The sequence below is a fragment of the Mauremys mutica genome, chromosome 3 (assembly GCF_020497125.1).
Source record: "Mauremys mutica isolate MM-2020 ecotype Southern chromosome 3, ASM2049712v1, whole genome shotgun sequence".
Lineage (NCBI taxonomy): Eukaryota > Metazoa > Chordata > Testudines > Geoemydidae > Mauremys > Mauremys mutica.
In genome coordinates, this window is record NC_059074.1 from 100,335,614 (window position 1) to 100,350,906 (window position 15,293).

A 15,293-nucleotide genomic window follows, 5' to 3' on the forward strand; every position below is an offset into this window, starting at 1 on the left:
ACTTTTCCTTAACCACTTTCTCAACATCACTCATGATTTTATATACCTCTATCATATCCCCCCTTAGTCTTCTCTTTTCCAAGCTGAAGAGTCCCAGCCTCTTTAATCTTTCCTCGTATGGGACCCTCTCCAAACCCCTAATTATTTTAGTTGCCCTTTTCTGAACCTTTTCTAGTGCTAGAATATCTTTTTTGAGGTGAGGAGACCATATCTGTACACAGTATTCGAGATGTGGGCGTACCATGGATTTATATAAGGACAATACTATATTCTCAGTCTTATTCTCCATCCCCTTTTTAATGATTCCTAACATTCTGTTTGCTTTTTTGACCGCCTCTGCACACTGCGTGGACATCTTCAGAGAACTATCCACGATGACTCCAAGATCTTTTTCCTGACTCGTTGTAGCTAAATTAGCCCCCATCATATTGTATGTATAGTTGGGGTTATTTTTTCCAATATGCATTACTTCACATTTATCCACATTAAATTTCATTTGCCATTTTGTTGCCCAATCACTTAGTTTTGTGAGATCTTTTTGAAGTTCTTCACAATCTGCTTTGGTCTTAACTATCTTGAGCAGTTTAGTATCATCTGCAAACTTTGCCACCTCACTGTTTACCCCTTTCTCCAGATCATTTATGAATAAATTGAATAGGATTGGTCCTAGGACTGAACCTTGGGGAACACCACTAGTTACCCCTCTCCATTCTGAGAATTTACCATTAATTCCTACCCTTTGTTCCCTGTCTTTTAACCAGTTTTCAATCCATGAAAGGACCTTCCCTTTTATCCCATGACAGCTTAATTTACGTAAGAGCCTTTGGTGAGGGACCTTGTCAAAGGCTTTCTGGAAATCTAAGTACACTATGTCCACTGGATCCCCCTTGTCCACATGTTTGTTGACCCCTTCAAAGAACTCTAATAGATTAGTGAGACACGATTTCCCTTTACAGAAACCATGTTGACTATTGCTCAACAGTTTATGTTTTTCTGTGTGTCTGACAATTTTATTCTTAACTATTGTTTCAACTAATTTGTCCGGTACCGACGTTAGACTTACTGGTCTGTAATTGCCGGGATCATCTCTAGAGTCCTTTTTAAATATTGGCGTTACATTAGCTAACTTCCAGTCATTGGGTACCGAAGCCGATTTAAAGGACAGGTTACAAACCTTAGTTAATAGTTCCGCAACTTCACATTTGAGTTCTTTCAGAACTCTTGGGTGAATGCCATCTGGTCCCGGTGGCTTGTTAATGCTGAGTTTATCAATTAATTCCAAAACCTCCTCTAGTGACACTTCAATCTGTGACAGTTCCTCAGATTTGTCACCTACAAAAGCCAGCTCAGGTTTGGGAATCTCCCTAACATCCTCAGCCGTGAAGACTGAAGCAAAGAATCCATTTAGTTTCTCTGCAATGACTTTATCGTCTTTAAGCGCTCCTTTTGTATTTTGATCGTCAAGGGGCCCCACTGGTTGTTTAGCTGGCTTCCTGCTTCTGATGTACTTAAAAAACATTTTGTTATTACCTTTGGAGTTTTTGGCTAGCCGTTCTTCAAACTCCTCTTTGGCTTTTCTTATTACACTCTTGCACTTAAGTTGGCAGTGTTTGTGCTCCTTTCTATTTGCCTCACTAGGATTTGACTTCCACTTTTTAAAGGAAGTCTTTTTATCTCTCACTGCTTCTTTTACATGGTTGTTAAGCCACGGTGGCTCTTTTTTAGTTCGTTTACTGTGTCCTGCAGGATTTTCAATAAATTACTAAGGGGATAAAAGTTTAGTGATGGTTACCCTTACTCACCAGAGATGAAGCTGATTCTGATTGGTCTGTGGCACAGCAGCCAAAGAATGAAGATGGCTCAGCAGCTGGACTCTGTAGTGAGGCTGGATATGATGCATACGGTAGCTGAACATCTCCAGCAGTGTATGCAAAATTCCCCAAGCATGAGATTTAAACACTGTTGGCAACAGCTGACCTAATAAGAGACACGAGAATTTTTCAAGTATTTTCCAGTGAGATCATTTGGAAAACGCTATTTTACTCATATGTGCAAATATACACCCACTTATAAAATATGTACCAAGTAGCTAGATGCCTCTCCCGTTTAAACCACATGATCAGGCAAATCTTTAGGGATATTTTATCTAGTTACAGGCACTTTAAGTCTATCCTAAGAAAAACATACTGCCACATCACCAACTCCTCTTAACATCTGACATGAAAATGAAATCTATACCTGATGCAAAAGCACAGTTATATTAAATTGCAAGCCATAAACTACTAACAGAATGAATCAGCTCTAACACTACACATGCAAGTATCATCTCTAATAAGTTTTATTCCTCTTCAGATGTGCAGATGTACAAATAAGTAAAGTGAAAATGTAATTGCATGTTGAGCTCGACCAATTAAGTATACTTAAGCTTAAGAGTACCTGTAGATGATGATAACATACTTGTGCACAACAGTCAGAGTACTTAGGCCCTGATCCTACAATAGATGGCACACAGGCACAGTGGTGTTCTCCTGTAGAATCTATTGCAGAACTCTTTGGGGCAGCAACTCTTTGTTTCTTCCTAAGTATTTGTACAGCCCCTTGAACAGTGGGGCTCCGACCTTGATTATAGCTTCTGGGTACTAATGAAATATGAAGTGTTAATAAATAAATACAAAATTCTTACTGATAAAGCCTTTGATCCCCAAGGACTCTATTTCCATATAAACCAATAAGCGACTGTATGTCTCCACAAGTGCTGGTGCCAGGGCCAGACTAGACTTTGCATGGGCCAGTTTAATAACCCTGGTAGCTATGCTGTGAATAAGACTGAAAATAAAAAATAAAAAGTATGTATTTGAAATTAATAAGAAATTAATTGTATAAGCAGACAGAAGTTCTATATAAAACATTTTGAAGCAAACAAAACAATGAACTTTCCTCTTTATATAGTTACACTTACATTAAGGCCCACAGGTAAAAGTAAATTGATTACATTTTAAAACCATATTGTACCTCATTTTGGCATGAACTGTAAGCGAATCCAAGAGGTTCATTGGTAATGGAGTGATAGATCCGGAAGCCATGCAATTTGTTCCTGGAAGAGGTATCCTCATGTTGCCATTACCATAAATAGTTTCTACTAGAACACCCATAGGCAATGTGAAACACTCTGAATTGGTTGAATATGCATTACATAATAAGGCGATCTTGTAGTCATTCATCTGTAAACTTTTATTCCTTAGACTCTGTTGTAGGAACCTTCATAATCAAGACAGGTTAAATGTTAAGTGAAAGAAAAGAAAAAGAGAAAGAAAAACAAGACATATCTGCACTGCAGATATGAGGCCAAATTAATCCCTCATGTAACTCCATTGTAAAGTTTTTGTTTTTTCATTATCATTCAACTATCATGGTAAATAGGTGACTAGGATTTTGTACCCAGGCAGGTAAATATTATGATAGCTTCATAAGTCTTGTGTCAATGGATAATTGTTGGAGTTGTGTGTCAGGGTAAAAGTTATTTAAATAATCCTATTTTTCTTATTAATATTTTAGATTATTAAATGTAATTTATTATTCACCATTTATTAACTGTTTACTTTTTTGCATTTCACACACTTTGAACAGGAAAATAGTCTATTTCATTTTCTGCTACTCAATAACTAGCACAAGTGTAATGGTAGAGTTGTAAGGAAGTCAAAAGAGGAATTATTTTTCTTAAAAATGCCATGAAAATATTTAACATTAATTTATGTGAAACTCATTTGGGTTTGAGCTACCTAACAACAGTCCTTTAAAACATGATCAAAATAATTCACCTTTAACTTTTTTAAGAGTAACTGAAAAAACTGACACTGCATCATATCACACAAAACAAATTCTAAACATGGATTTGGAACTTTCTTTTTTCTTCTTTGGTCCTGACTAGGAATAAGCAGTAATATGGAAGTAAAAAAAACAACAACAAAAAAACCAAAAAAACCACCAACCAACCAAACACCGAAACAAACCAAACTTACTCATGATGAAGCTTAAGAGAATGAGGAATGGGAATTTGTAATTTGGAGTTGTCACTGTGAGCCTTTCGGTTCAGGTGTATCCAGATACAGGTCATTGCAAAGGCGTGAGTTGACTGTGGTTTGTTAATATCAGGTACAGGAATACACTAAAGAACGAACACACAAATTACATATTGTATGTATAACCTTTTGTAACACAACTAACATTCACCAATCAAGTGTCTTTTTCTGATATGCAGAAGAGTGAACAACACACTTATCTAACAAATTTTGGTCTCACGTGTGCATACAACTTCAGCTGAAGACAAAAAGAACCAAGGACTGAATCTGGCTATTAGTTTTTACCCAGAGAACCTAATAAATCATTCAAAAACTTCAGCGGATAAATGCTTACATTTACAATATGTAGGAGTCAAGGGAATTAAATACATATTTTTGTCACAAACCAAATGCTTTCAGACTCAGACTCAGTTTTGCATAGGACAAATTTCAAAGATTGGTTATGGGATATAAAGCTCAAAAATGGAAATGGAGAGATAAAATACAGAAAGACAGAGAATAGCAGTAGTCTGACAGTCAATATAAAACTTCCATTAACAGCCCATCAGGAAAAAGGATGCCTTTGCATCTGACAGTCAAATATCCCACAAGAAAAAGATGTAATCTGCCCAATTTTCTTAAATTGCGTTTAAAACTGGTTTGTAGAACGAGACAAAATCCAGTTGGTTTTATACACTGATACTCCTCTGTCCTTGTCTTGTGTGTATCAAAAAGTTAGTGTTCTAATGTAGTTCTTGCTCCTACAAAAATGCACAAAGAGCCTGTCCATAAATCCAAAGAGACAGGAGCTACTGCAAGCAGGGTGCAATGTGCAGGATGTGTGACTGCAAGTCTGAGTGCTCCTCTCACAGCTGGCAATGGGAACTATGCACACAAACATTACAGAAAATATTTGTGTGTGCGAGCATGTATCCCCATGCCCAACTTCAGCAACTAATCAGGACAGTGTGCATTTCAGGATGGGAAAGCAGTGTCGTAGATCACTGCCAGTCAGAATATAAAATTAGTATCACTTTTGTGGTACGTGTCCTTGTATGGGGGCTCTTTCTCCAAGAAGATATTTTCTTATTTACTCTATGTATGGCATGAAAAGATTTTAAAAACTCCATCCACTCTCTCACTTGAGAAAACAGTCATTTTTCCTTAAGGAGAAAAGTAGAACTGCTGAAATGAAAGTTGTGTTAAGCATAGCTGGGTGCTGAAGATCCCACTACTAGGCCAGGGGAGGCATTCAGCATGAAATAGGTGTAAAACTAAGACTGTGAAGACAGCCAAATTATATATTTAAGGCCAGTTTGTGGTCCTGTGTGTGCAGTAGTATAAAGGAGAATAATGTGCCCCATTTACTCCATTGCACTGGGTTTGTGACTCAGAGGTAGTAGTGGTTGGGGATAGGTAAAGGGAAGGAAGAAGGGAAAGGAGGAATAGTGCTTTCTGAAGGGCAGCTACATCTCCCTCTGCAAAAGGGGACACGACAGACTTCGGCTCCAACCTCCACCACAACACATTGCCTAGCAAAGGACCTGCCTAGCACCAGGTATATGAGGCCTCACACAGGGCATTTCCCCCATCAAGCAGGGTTAAACTAGGAGGCAGATTGTGACTTGACCACAATCTGCTTCCTGGGACGCTCCTGAGGTACTACTGCGTTGCCTCTTGCTTGGGGTTCCTGTCAAAGCCACAAATAAGCTCTTAATTATCATCTATGGGCCAGGTCTGAAACATTAAGACCATATACTACCTTTGATCCACAGACCGTCTCCTCCTGATAACAGTTAGACGATCGTACAAGGATCAAGGGTAAAGTATGTACCTCATTTAATATCAATGCACCTGATTTTCGGAAACGCTGAGCATCTAGAGCTCTTGTTGCCTGCAAGTGGAGCTGTTGATACCCAGCACCTCTGCAAATCAGATCCTAAACTTAAAGCAGACACTGTTACAGTCAACGTTATCTCTCAAAGAGAGGTGCTGTCAGATACCCCTACAGTAACTTCACAGTGTGGGTTTGCAATTGCATACCAACATCATTTCAAATCATGTTAGCTAACCTTTTAAAAGTACAAACAATACCGCTAAAATGCCTTGTTCACTAAAAATATGAGAATGCATCATTTTGCTTTAACCCAGATACCCAAAGACTCATTGAAATCCTTCATAACAGAAATGCCATCAAACAGTGATAGGGAAGAAAAAGAAGTCCTTGAGACTTTCACAGAATAGAAAAAATTCTTAAAAGATTAGTTACAACTTATTTTGGTGCCAAATGCTTCCTCCTCCACCCAAATTTAATTATTAGAGAAATTCAGCACATAAATTTTGAGCTTAACAGTAGTTTTCACTTTATTTTTGTAAATTCCCCTGTTGAATTATGTGGCACAGTATTAAGGAACACGTTAAGAGCTAGGTATTATTATTATTATTCCTGAAGGCTCATTTTAATTAACAGGTTCAATTATGACTCTGGCTTTTAATTTTGTATGGAAAACTCACTTCTTTTTCAGGGTAAAGGAGATCAAAAAGCTTCATAACTGGGAGGAAGTCAGCCAGTGCATTTTTTTGAATGCTGCCAGAGATGAACTGCAATAGTACCCACATCAGATGGTCTCTGCCTTTAATAAGACCTCGTCCAGCCAACTGTTTAAAAAAAAAAAACCACACACACACACACACAACAAAACCTTATTTAGGAACAGATACACTGCAGGCAGAGGAAAAATTACCTCTAACAACCAGTTCTTGCACATTACGTTTTAAGATTCATTCACACATACATATTTAGCAGTAAGTTAAAACAGTTAAGCTTTCCACAAGTTGTTGGGGAACATTAAAAAAAAAAATCTTAGAAACACTGGATTTGCATTTCCATAACCGGGGACAACATGGGCACAATGGTCTCAAAAACTGAAAGGGTCATGGGACTGAAAATCAGCTGCTTTTTATAAAGGCTAGGTCTACAATATTTGGTCTGAGTACAAGTTATAACAGTATAATCTGAAAGAAAACAAGGCCACCTTCAAATTTCAGCTGCAAATTTATTTTACAATGTAATAAGTACAGAATGGTATCCTGTAATCTAATGCAATGAAGAGAAAGACCTAACCAGTTAACACCAGGATAGGGAGCAGGGGATAAATCAGTGTTCACGTTGCACTCCCCATCAGTACTCGGCCCAAGTCAGGGAAGCTAATGATCCAACCAGCAGACCAAATTTGGTGAGGAGTCCTGGTCACGTGAGACCTGAGGCACATTGTGCACATGCTAAGAAGAACACAATGATTTACGTTGTATGAATACTTCATCTCAACTCTGCTAGTGTGATTACAAACTTCAGTCTCACAGAGACAGATTCTTTTCCCATCCTACCAAAAGAGAATGCCGCAGAAAAGGTACCTTTTGATGGAGTGACAGGACCATGTGAGGAAAGCTTGCAAACTGAAAGAGCACGAAGAAAATGAGCTGGCTGGAAAGGTGCTGCCACAACAACTGGCTGGTTCCACCATCGTCAAACTTCTCCTCAGTCTCCGAACGTTCCATGGCATACACGACGAGATCCACCAACTGGTCCTCCAGCACAGGACAGCGCTGTTTGTGCTGCAAGGCAGAGACCAGATACAGTATTCCAAAAGCTTTGCAATTAACTTCAACACAATGCTAACAATTTCAGTACAGTATTTCGACAGAAGGCTGGGAAGCATGAAATGAAGTCTGAACTTAAGAAGTTTAAGGATAAGCCAGTGTATTAAAGCTGCATTGTGTTACAGGTCACAAATAATTTTACATTCTACCATATATTAATTCCCTGCCCCTCCACACATAAATAATTCTCAGTTGATACTTGGTGTAAAAGTTTTCATCAGTACAAAATGTTATTTTTCTGCCATAATATTTATGAATTTAATCGGCACCTGCAAAGCCCAAGTGTTCTAAATGAGAGTCTATGTGTATATGAAGAGAAAACACTAATTGTACCACTAAAAACAGAGGATGTATTCCAAAGATAGCGTATCTGAATATTTATGTTATCTTAAAGAGATGTATGATCTCTCTCACTTCCGGTTCAATTCTGTTCCAATTAAAGTCAACAGCAGAAATCTTAAAGATTTCAATGGCAGCAAGAAACAGCCTTTGGTTAGGATCCTAAAGGTGAATGGTACACTGACAATTTTTATTTTATAAATTATGGTCTCCTACACTTGGAGATGGGGTGTGATCCCTAATTTGAGGGCTAGAGTGCTAAAAATAGTAGTGTAGCTGCAGTAGCAAGGGCAGTGGAGAGCAGCGACACAGGTTAGCCACCCTGAGTACATACCCCTAAGGTCTGGGAGTTCTGTACTCAGGGCAGTTAGTCCATACTGTGCCTCACCACTGTCTACGCTACTGCAGCTATGCTACTATTTTTAGCACACTAGCTCCATTAGAGCTACTGGGAGTAGGTCAAGCTGGGAATCATACTCCTAGCTCCAAGTTGTAGACATAGCCTTAGACATGATTAATGTCCCAAGTAATGGTGACGCACTAGTTTATATACCACTGTGATGAGAACCATAAAAATTATTTAGGTTGCAGCTTCTCCACAGTGTGATAGGCAATTTCCAGGCCCCTAAACACACAAATAAATAAATCACCCCTTAAAATATCTCTCTTCCTTGATGTCTTTCAACAATGACCAAATATAGAATACATTCATTATGTGTGGGTACATATTTGTGTGTATATATATATAAAAAGAAAATAGCTGCAGTACTTGAAGTTTGCACCTCCAACTTTTTGGTACAAGTTTAGACTATTTTCTGTGCATAATTTATATTGTAAACACTTTTGTAAGGAACTGTGTATTACTTTGTTTGTACATCTTCAAACAGAATGATGAGCCTAAATGCTACTGAGGGGGTGGAAAGCTGAGTGTAATTTGACTCACTCCATACAGTGCTAGGGCTTGAAGATCTATTGTGTCATTCTACAGACTAGGTTTAAAAATAGTTACATTTAGATTTTTACACCTAATTCCTGTAACATAATGCAGCCTTAATTAAAGAAAAAAGTATTACTTTAATGATGAGAGAAAAGAAGGAACAGAGCTGCTCAAATACTAGTCATGAAAATACAGTGTCCCTTTCTAGAGGCAAAAAAGGCTTTTTAAAAAAATTATTATTTAAAAAAAAAGAAGTTTATTTATTTATTTATTTTACCAAAATACATGTCAGGGTTTCCTTAACAAATGAGTTCTTTGACTCGCCAGCCAGGCAGTCTAAAAACCTTTTTAATAAAAAAGGAAAGAAAATGGCTGAAAGGAGATGCTCATTCTAATTTTAACCAATATTAGTCTTTTGCCATGAAAAAGGGATTTTTTTCCTTCAAATTAAGAATAAAATGCAAGAATGAGAAAACTTGACAAATATAATGAACATCATCCCCTCTTTTACATGCTCTTTGCCAGCTCAAAACTGCAGAAAGCTACAAGTTTAGCTGCGCTTTCTTGAAGCATGCTTAACACAAACTTCTAACTAAAAAGGGAAGCATCAATTTCTGTTTCACCGTCTCTTCCAAATACGCAATGCCATTGTCACATATCAATCACATTACAGGTTTACAAAGAGCAATATTACCACCACCAGTTGAGAATACTTTTTTCCAAATGCAACTACTTATGAAGCAGAGCAGGGTGCAACAGACAACACTATGGACTATTTCATAATCCAGCATGCAAAACTACTGTGTACAGGGCTTGAAATTCACTAGCTTGATAGGCAGTGGGTTAATGTCCAACAGCCCACCAACCTTAGCCTATATTAAAAAATAAAAGTTATTCAAAATATACAATAGACAGGAAAACACGACTGTGAAAAAGAAAGCCAGAATTTCCAGTAGGAATTTTCCACTAGTAATGTACATTTTATTCCATAGTTTATAATAAAATTGACAAAATGGTAGTCAGATCCCCAGCACATTTAATTAAGGAACAAATCTTAATAAATATTTATTTTAACATTTAAATAATATCAAGCCTGCGCAAACTTTGGAGCCAGGAAATTCAAATATATAGCTGATCACTTTATCCTCTACTCATATTGCTTTAAAATAACTTTCAAGGGATTGGGAAGAAGCTTAACAATGCTTTTTGAGTACAGTCTTTCAGCATTAATTCAATATCTGGCATTTTACTATTTTCCGTACATAAAGGTTTGAAGCAACTTATATGTAAACCTCATACTTTGGACTACTCATATGAGTAAAATTATGCACATATGAAAAAGTTTGCAGTATTGGGGCTTTAATTTATTAAGAACAGGCATAACCCAGGGACTAGTCTACAGCATGAATACCTATAGCCTCATGGTTTAACTCCTTAAAATATCAGAACTAGCAGTTACTAATTTGCCTTTTTTTTGGTTAAAGGAATATTTTTGGAATTATATATGAATTTAAAAAAGTATCTGAAACAATCAAGACTTTCCTCTAAGACCCACTTACTACAATACATTTTTTAAAATTTGGTTAAACAAAATGATTCCCAGGCTAGTAACTGGAGTTTCATCCTGAAACAAGTTTTTAAATGCTTGAAAAATGGGGATTTATATTTGAAACTGCAATTACACCATAAACAAATATGAAAAAAATCAGAATAGTGCTACCACAGCCATTTCTGACTGTCTGAAAAAGTTTATAAGACCAATCCCTGAAGAACTAGGGATGCCATAGTGAACTGATCAAAACACCAACTGCCTTCTAATAAAAAATATTTAGAGAAAACACATTTTTAAAAGATTTTAATAATTCAATAAATAATGTAACTGTCCTCATAGTTCTCAAATATTTAATAAAATATGGATGGTTGAGCTATCTGAGGAACAATTAATAAATGATTTAGACACTATGGATAATACTGGTACAAATTGCCCCCTTTTTCAAATATGGTGGTTACCCAGGCTCACTATTAGCTTGTTAAAATTGCAACCAGTCGTTTGTACTGAGTCTGATCCTACTTCTACCAGTTTAATGAACATTTTGCCATTTTCTTCAATAGGAGCTGAATCAATTCCAGTAAGTAGAAGTATGTGCCATTTCTGACATATGAATGGAAAGAATATCAAAGGATTACTTTACACCTTAACACCAGTGGATCCATAATGTTTGCCATATTAATACTGTGAAATACCAGGAAATCCAAATTCCTAATACCAAACAGACAATGTGGTAAAAAGAAAAGGGAAAGGAAAGTCAACTGAATAATACTGTATTAAGTCATTCCTTTCACTTCATGCTTCAATTCCATTTCCGGATGCATAGACAGAGGTAAAATCAACAGCTTCCTTCTCAAACAACCTGGCACAAATGGATTTAGGAAGGGATGAAACTACAACCTGGCTTGGGAGAAGGCATAGAAGAGGATATTCTACTTTAACCTTTATACCATCTCTGCTGGCTGAAAAGGTGAACAGCAAAGATTTTAAGGACATGTGAACAGCCATACTGGTCAGACCAACAGTTCATCTAGCCCAGTACTCTGTCTTCAGTGACCAGAGCCAAATGCTCCAGAGGGAGTAACAAAACAGAGCAATTTATCGAGTGATTCCTCCCTTTGCCCAGCTCCTGCTTCTAGCAGTCAGAGGCTAGGGACACCTTGAGTGTGGTCCCTGACCATTCTGGCTAATAGCTACTGATGGGCCTATCCTCTGTGAACTTATCAAATTCTTTTTGAACCATTATATTGTTGGTCTTCACAACATCCTAACAATGAGTTCCGCATTGTGCAAAGAAGTACTTCCTTTTGTTTGTTTTAAACCTGCTGCCTATTAATTTCATCAGGTGACCCCTGGTTCATGTTACATGAACACATCCTCATTCATAATTTTACAGACCTCTAACATATTGCTCCTAGTTGTCTCTTTTCCAAGATGAGCAGTCCCAATCTCTTTAATCTCTCCTCATATAGAAGCTGTTTCATACCCCTAATTATTTTTGCTGCCCTTCTTCATACTTTTTCCATTTTTAATATATCTTTTAGAGAGAGGGCAACCAGAATGGCACACACTATTCAAGGTGTGGGCATACCACTGATTTATAGAGAGGCGTTATAATATTGTCTGTCTTATTTTCTAACCTTTTCCTAATGGTTTCTAACATTGTTAGCTTTTTGGACTGCTGCTGCGCACTGAGCACATTTTCAGAGAACTATCCATACTGACTCAAAGACCTTTTTCTTCCATGGTAACAGCTAATTTAGACCCCATCATTTTGTATGTATAGTTGGGATTATGTTTTCTAATGTGCATTATTTTGCATTTATCAACATTGTATTTCATCTGATATTTTCTCACCCAGTCACCCAGTTTTGTGAGATTCCCTTGCAACTCCTCAGAGTCTGCTTTCAATTTAGCCATCTTGAGTAATTCTGTATTGTCTGCAAACTTTGCCACCTCACTGCTTACCTCCTTTTCCAGGCCATTTATGAATATGTTGACCAGCAGAGTTCCCAGTGCAGATCCTTAAGGGACCCCCACTATTTACCTCTCCATTCTGAAAACTAACCATTTATTCTTACCCTTTGTTTCCTATCTTTTAACCAGTTACTGACCCATGAGGTGGCCTTCCATCTTATCCCATGACTGCTTAGTTTGCTTAAGAGTCTTTGATGAGGGACCCCTTGTCAACATGCGTGTTGAACCCATACAAGAATTCTAAGTGATTGGTGAGGCATGATTTCCAATTACAAAAGCCATGTTGACTTTTCCCCAACATATCATGGGTCTGATAATTTTGTTCTTTACTATAGTTTTAACCAATTTGCCTGGTGCTGAAGTTAGGCTGTAATTACTTGGTTCACCACTGGAGCCTTTTTTAAAGATCGGCATCACATTAGCTATCAGCCAGTCAGCTGGTATGGAGGTTAATTTAAGCAATAGGTTACACACCACAGTGAGTAGTTCTTCAATTTCATATTGAGTTCCTTCAGAGCTCTTGGGTAAATACAATCTGGTCCTGGTGACTTATTACTGTTTACTTTATCAGTCTGTTCCAAAGCCTCCTCTACTGTCACTTCAGTCTGGGACACTTCCTCAGATTTGTCACCTAAAAAGAATGGCTTAGGTTTGGGAAACTCCCTAACATCCTCTGCAGAGAAGACTGATGCAAAGAATTTATTTAGCTTCTCCACAATGGCCTTGTCTTCCTTGAGAGCTTCTTTAGCACCTCAATTGTTCAGTGGCCCTACTGATTGTTTGCAGGCTTCCTGCTTGTCATGTACTTTAAAAAAAAAAAAAGTTTGCTGTTAAGTTTGTGTGTCTTTTGCTTCAAATTCTTTTTTGGCCCACCTAATTATACTTTTACACTTGACTAGCCAGAATTTATGTTCCTTTCTATTTTAATATGAGTAAAACTGTTTTAAGGTCCAAAATTATTAACAGCAGGCAATAATTACAGGTACAGAAACAAAATGTTTGAAGATATCTTTCATGCATACTTGCCAAGCGATAGAAATCACACGTTAAAGAAAGCTTGGAGCACTCCACTGTTTGAGTGGTCAGAGATACCATCACGGAACCCAAACTGCAGGCAACTAAGCTAAAGAGGCAGTGGTTTTCAATGTATATTTATTTGTCACAGAGAAAATAAAATCATACTCCAGAAGGGATGCCAGCCTGAAACATGATAAAGGGGTGATTGTTCAGCACTTTCTGAAAAGGAGGCCCCTTGAAGAGGTGGCAATTTGACTTCCCGAAATTTACAGCATCCAAAATAACTAATCATATTTAAAATATTTGCTATAACAAACATTCTATTAAACTGTGCAAAGTTAAACAAATATTGGGAAAAAATTAGTAATATACTGACGGAGATGAAATACAAATTGGATCAAACTGTACATCCTAAAGGATGATTTGATTTTTAACACTTATGCAAGAGATGGTGCACTACACTTTCGCATGCCAAATTGTGCATTACTAGAAAATGAAAACCCCCAGAACCCACACACTAAAAGAATATTTTGAAGTTATAATTTTTCATCAAGAGCCATATGACAGAAATAGCCATAAAAGACTAAACAAAAACTGAAAATCCTGAAATCAGTGTGTAAATTGTGTATCTTTCTCTGCCTTGATGTTTGTCTCTACACGGTTAATATGAAAAACAGTTACATTTGTACTTTTCATGTACCTCAAAGACTTTTTCAAAGTAAATATTTCTAATATAAATCTATACATTGTTAAAAAAAATAATACTAACAGCTTTGCTGTTCCCCTTTAAGAATATTTGATAATTAGGTCAAGGTCTTGTTTACCGGTATCACATTTATCGTGAACACTTTTCTACTGTAATGAGCTAACAGGTACACAGGAAGGCTCCCATCCTGCAACTGGATCTGTGTGAATAGATAAGCGAGGGTCTGCAAGGCATGGCTAAGTAAAAGGGGCAGATCTGATTGTAGGATCATGGTCCTATATTTATTTGTTTCTGCATTTATTTCTAAAATTGGCAAGGCACAAAACTAGTTTTTAAAACAAAGTTTACACTATTGATGATTTTCTTTACATTTTCAATAGTTTCTGTTATACTGATAACCATTTGGCCTTTAATAGATTAACTCATATCTAATACTATTATTATTATTAGATCTAGAAGGATTATCATCACAAAAATAGTTAAGAATTTTACCGCAGGTAGCAACAGAAATCGCATGCTCTTCAGGAAGTGCTATACAACATTTTACTGAAGTTACTGGAAATATCAATGCAGTCATAATAAATTAACCTACACCCAAATGTGAGTAAACTTTCATATTCTACTTAAAACTGTAAAAAATAGGATTTTTAAGGTGTACTGATTAATATTTTCTCTTCTCTCCTGATACACCTCCTATTTCATGCTTAAACTTTTACTGTCAAATACAATGGTCTGAAAGTCCACATACTGGTATTATGGTAGCACAGCTACAGTTCATGTTCTGTCAGCATTTCCATTATAAGCCATGTTTTTCAAGGGTTTGTTTCTTTGCCATAAAAATTCACTCTAGGTTGAAACACTGTGTAGAAATTACCATCTAGAACTCAAAAAACTAAAAATAAATAAAGTATTTCAGTTATCTTTTAATTAGAGAATAGCAAACTTAAGAGTTAAAATTAACATTTTAACTTTGATCTTCTAGCCTGAAAGGGCAGACCACCGCTAATAAACTAAATACAATACATTCAGTACACATTTTAGCTTATGTCT

At 36.9% G+C, this 15,293-nt stretch overlaps 1 protein-coding gene across 2 annotated transcripts in view; it reads right to left on the reverse strand.

Annotated features, from left to right (window-relative positions):
- Positions 1-15,293, reverse strand: part of MED23 (mediator complex subunit 23) — a 54,118-nt gene that overhangs the window by 23,749 nt on the left and 15,076 nt on the right. For both annotated transcript variants that reach the window (XM_045010778.1, XM_045010779.1), the window contains 6 exons: positions 7,473-7,673; positions 6,573-6,716; positions 4,020-4,165; positions 3,013-3,258; positions 2,684-2,826; positions 1,803-1,977 (listed from right to left, as the gene is read on the reverse strand). In XM_045010778.1, coding sequence (XP_044866713.1) covers positions 1,803-1,977; positions 2,684-2,826; positions 3,013-3,258; positions 4,020-4,165; positions 6,573-6,716; positions 7,473-7,673 — 1,055 coding nt within the window. The remainder of the gene's footprint in view (positions 1-1,802; positions 1,978-2,683; positions 2,827-3,012; positions 3,259-4,019; positions 4,166-6,572; positions 6,717-7,472; positions 7,674-15,293) is intronic.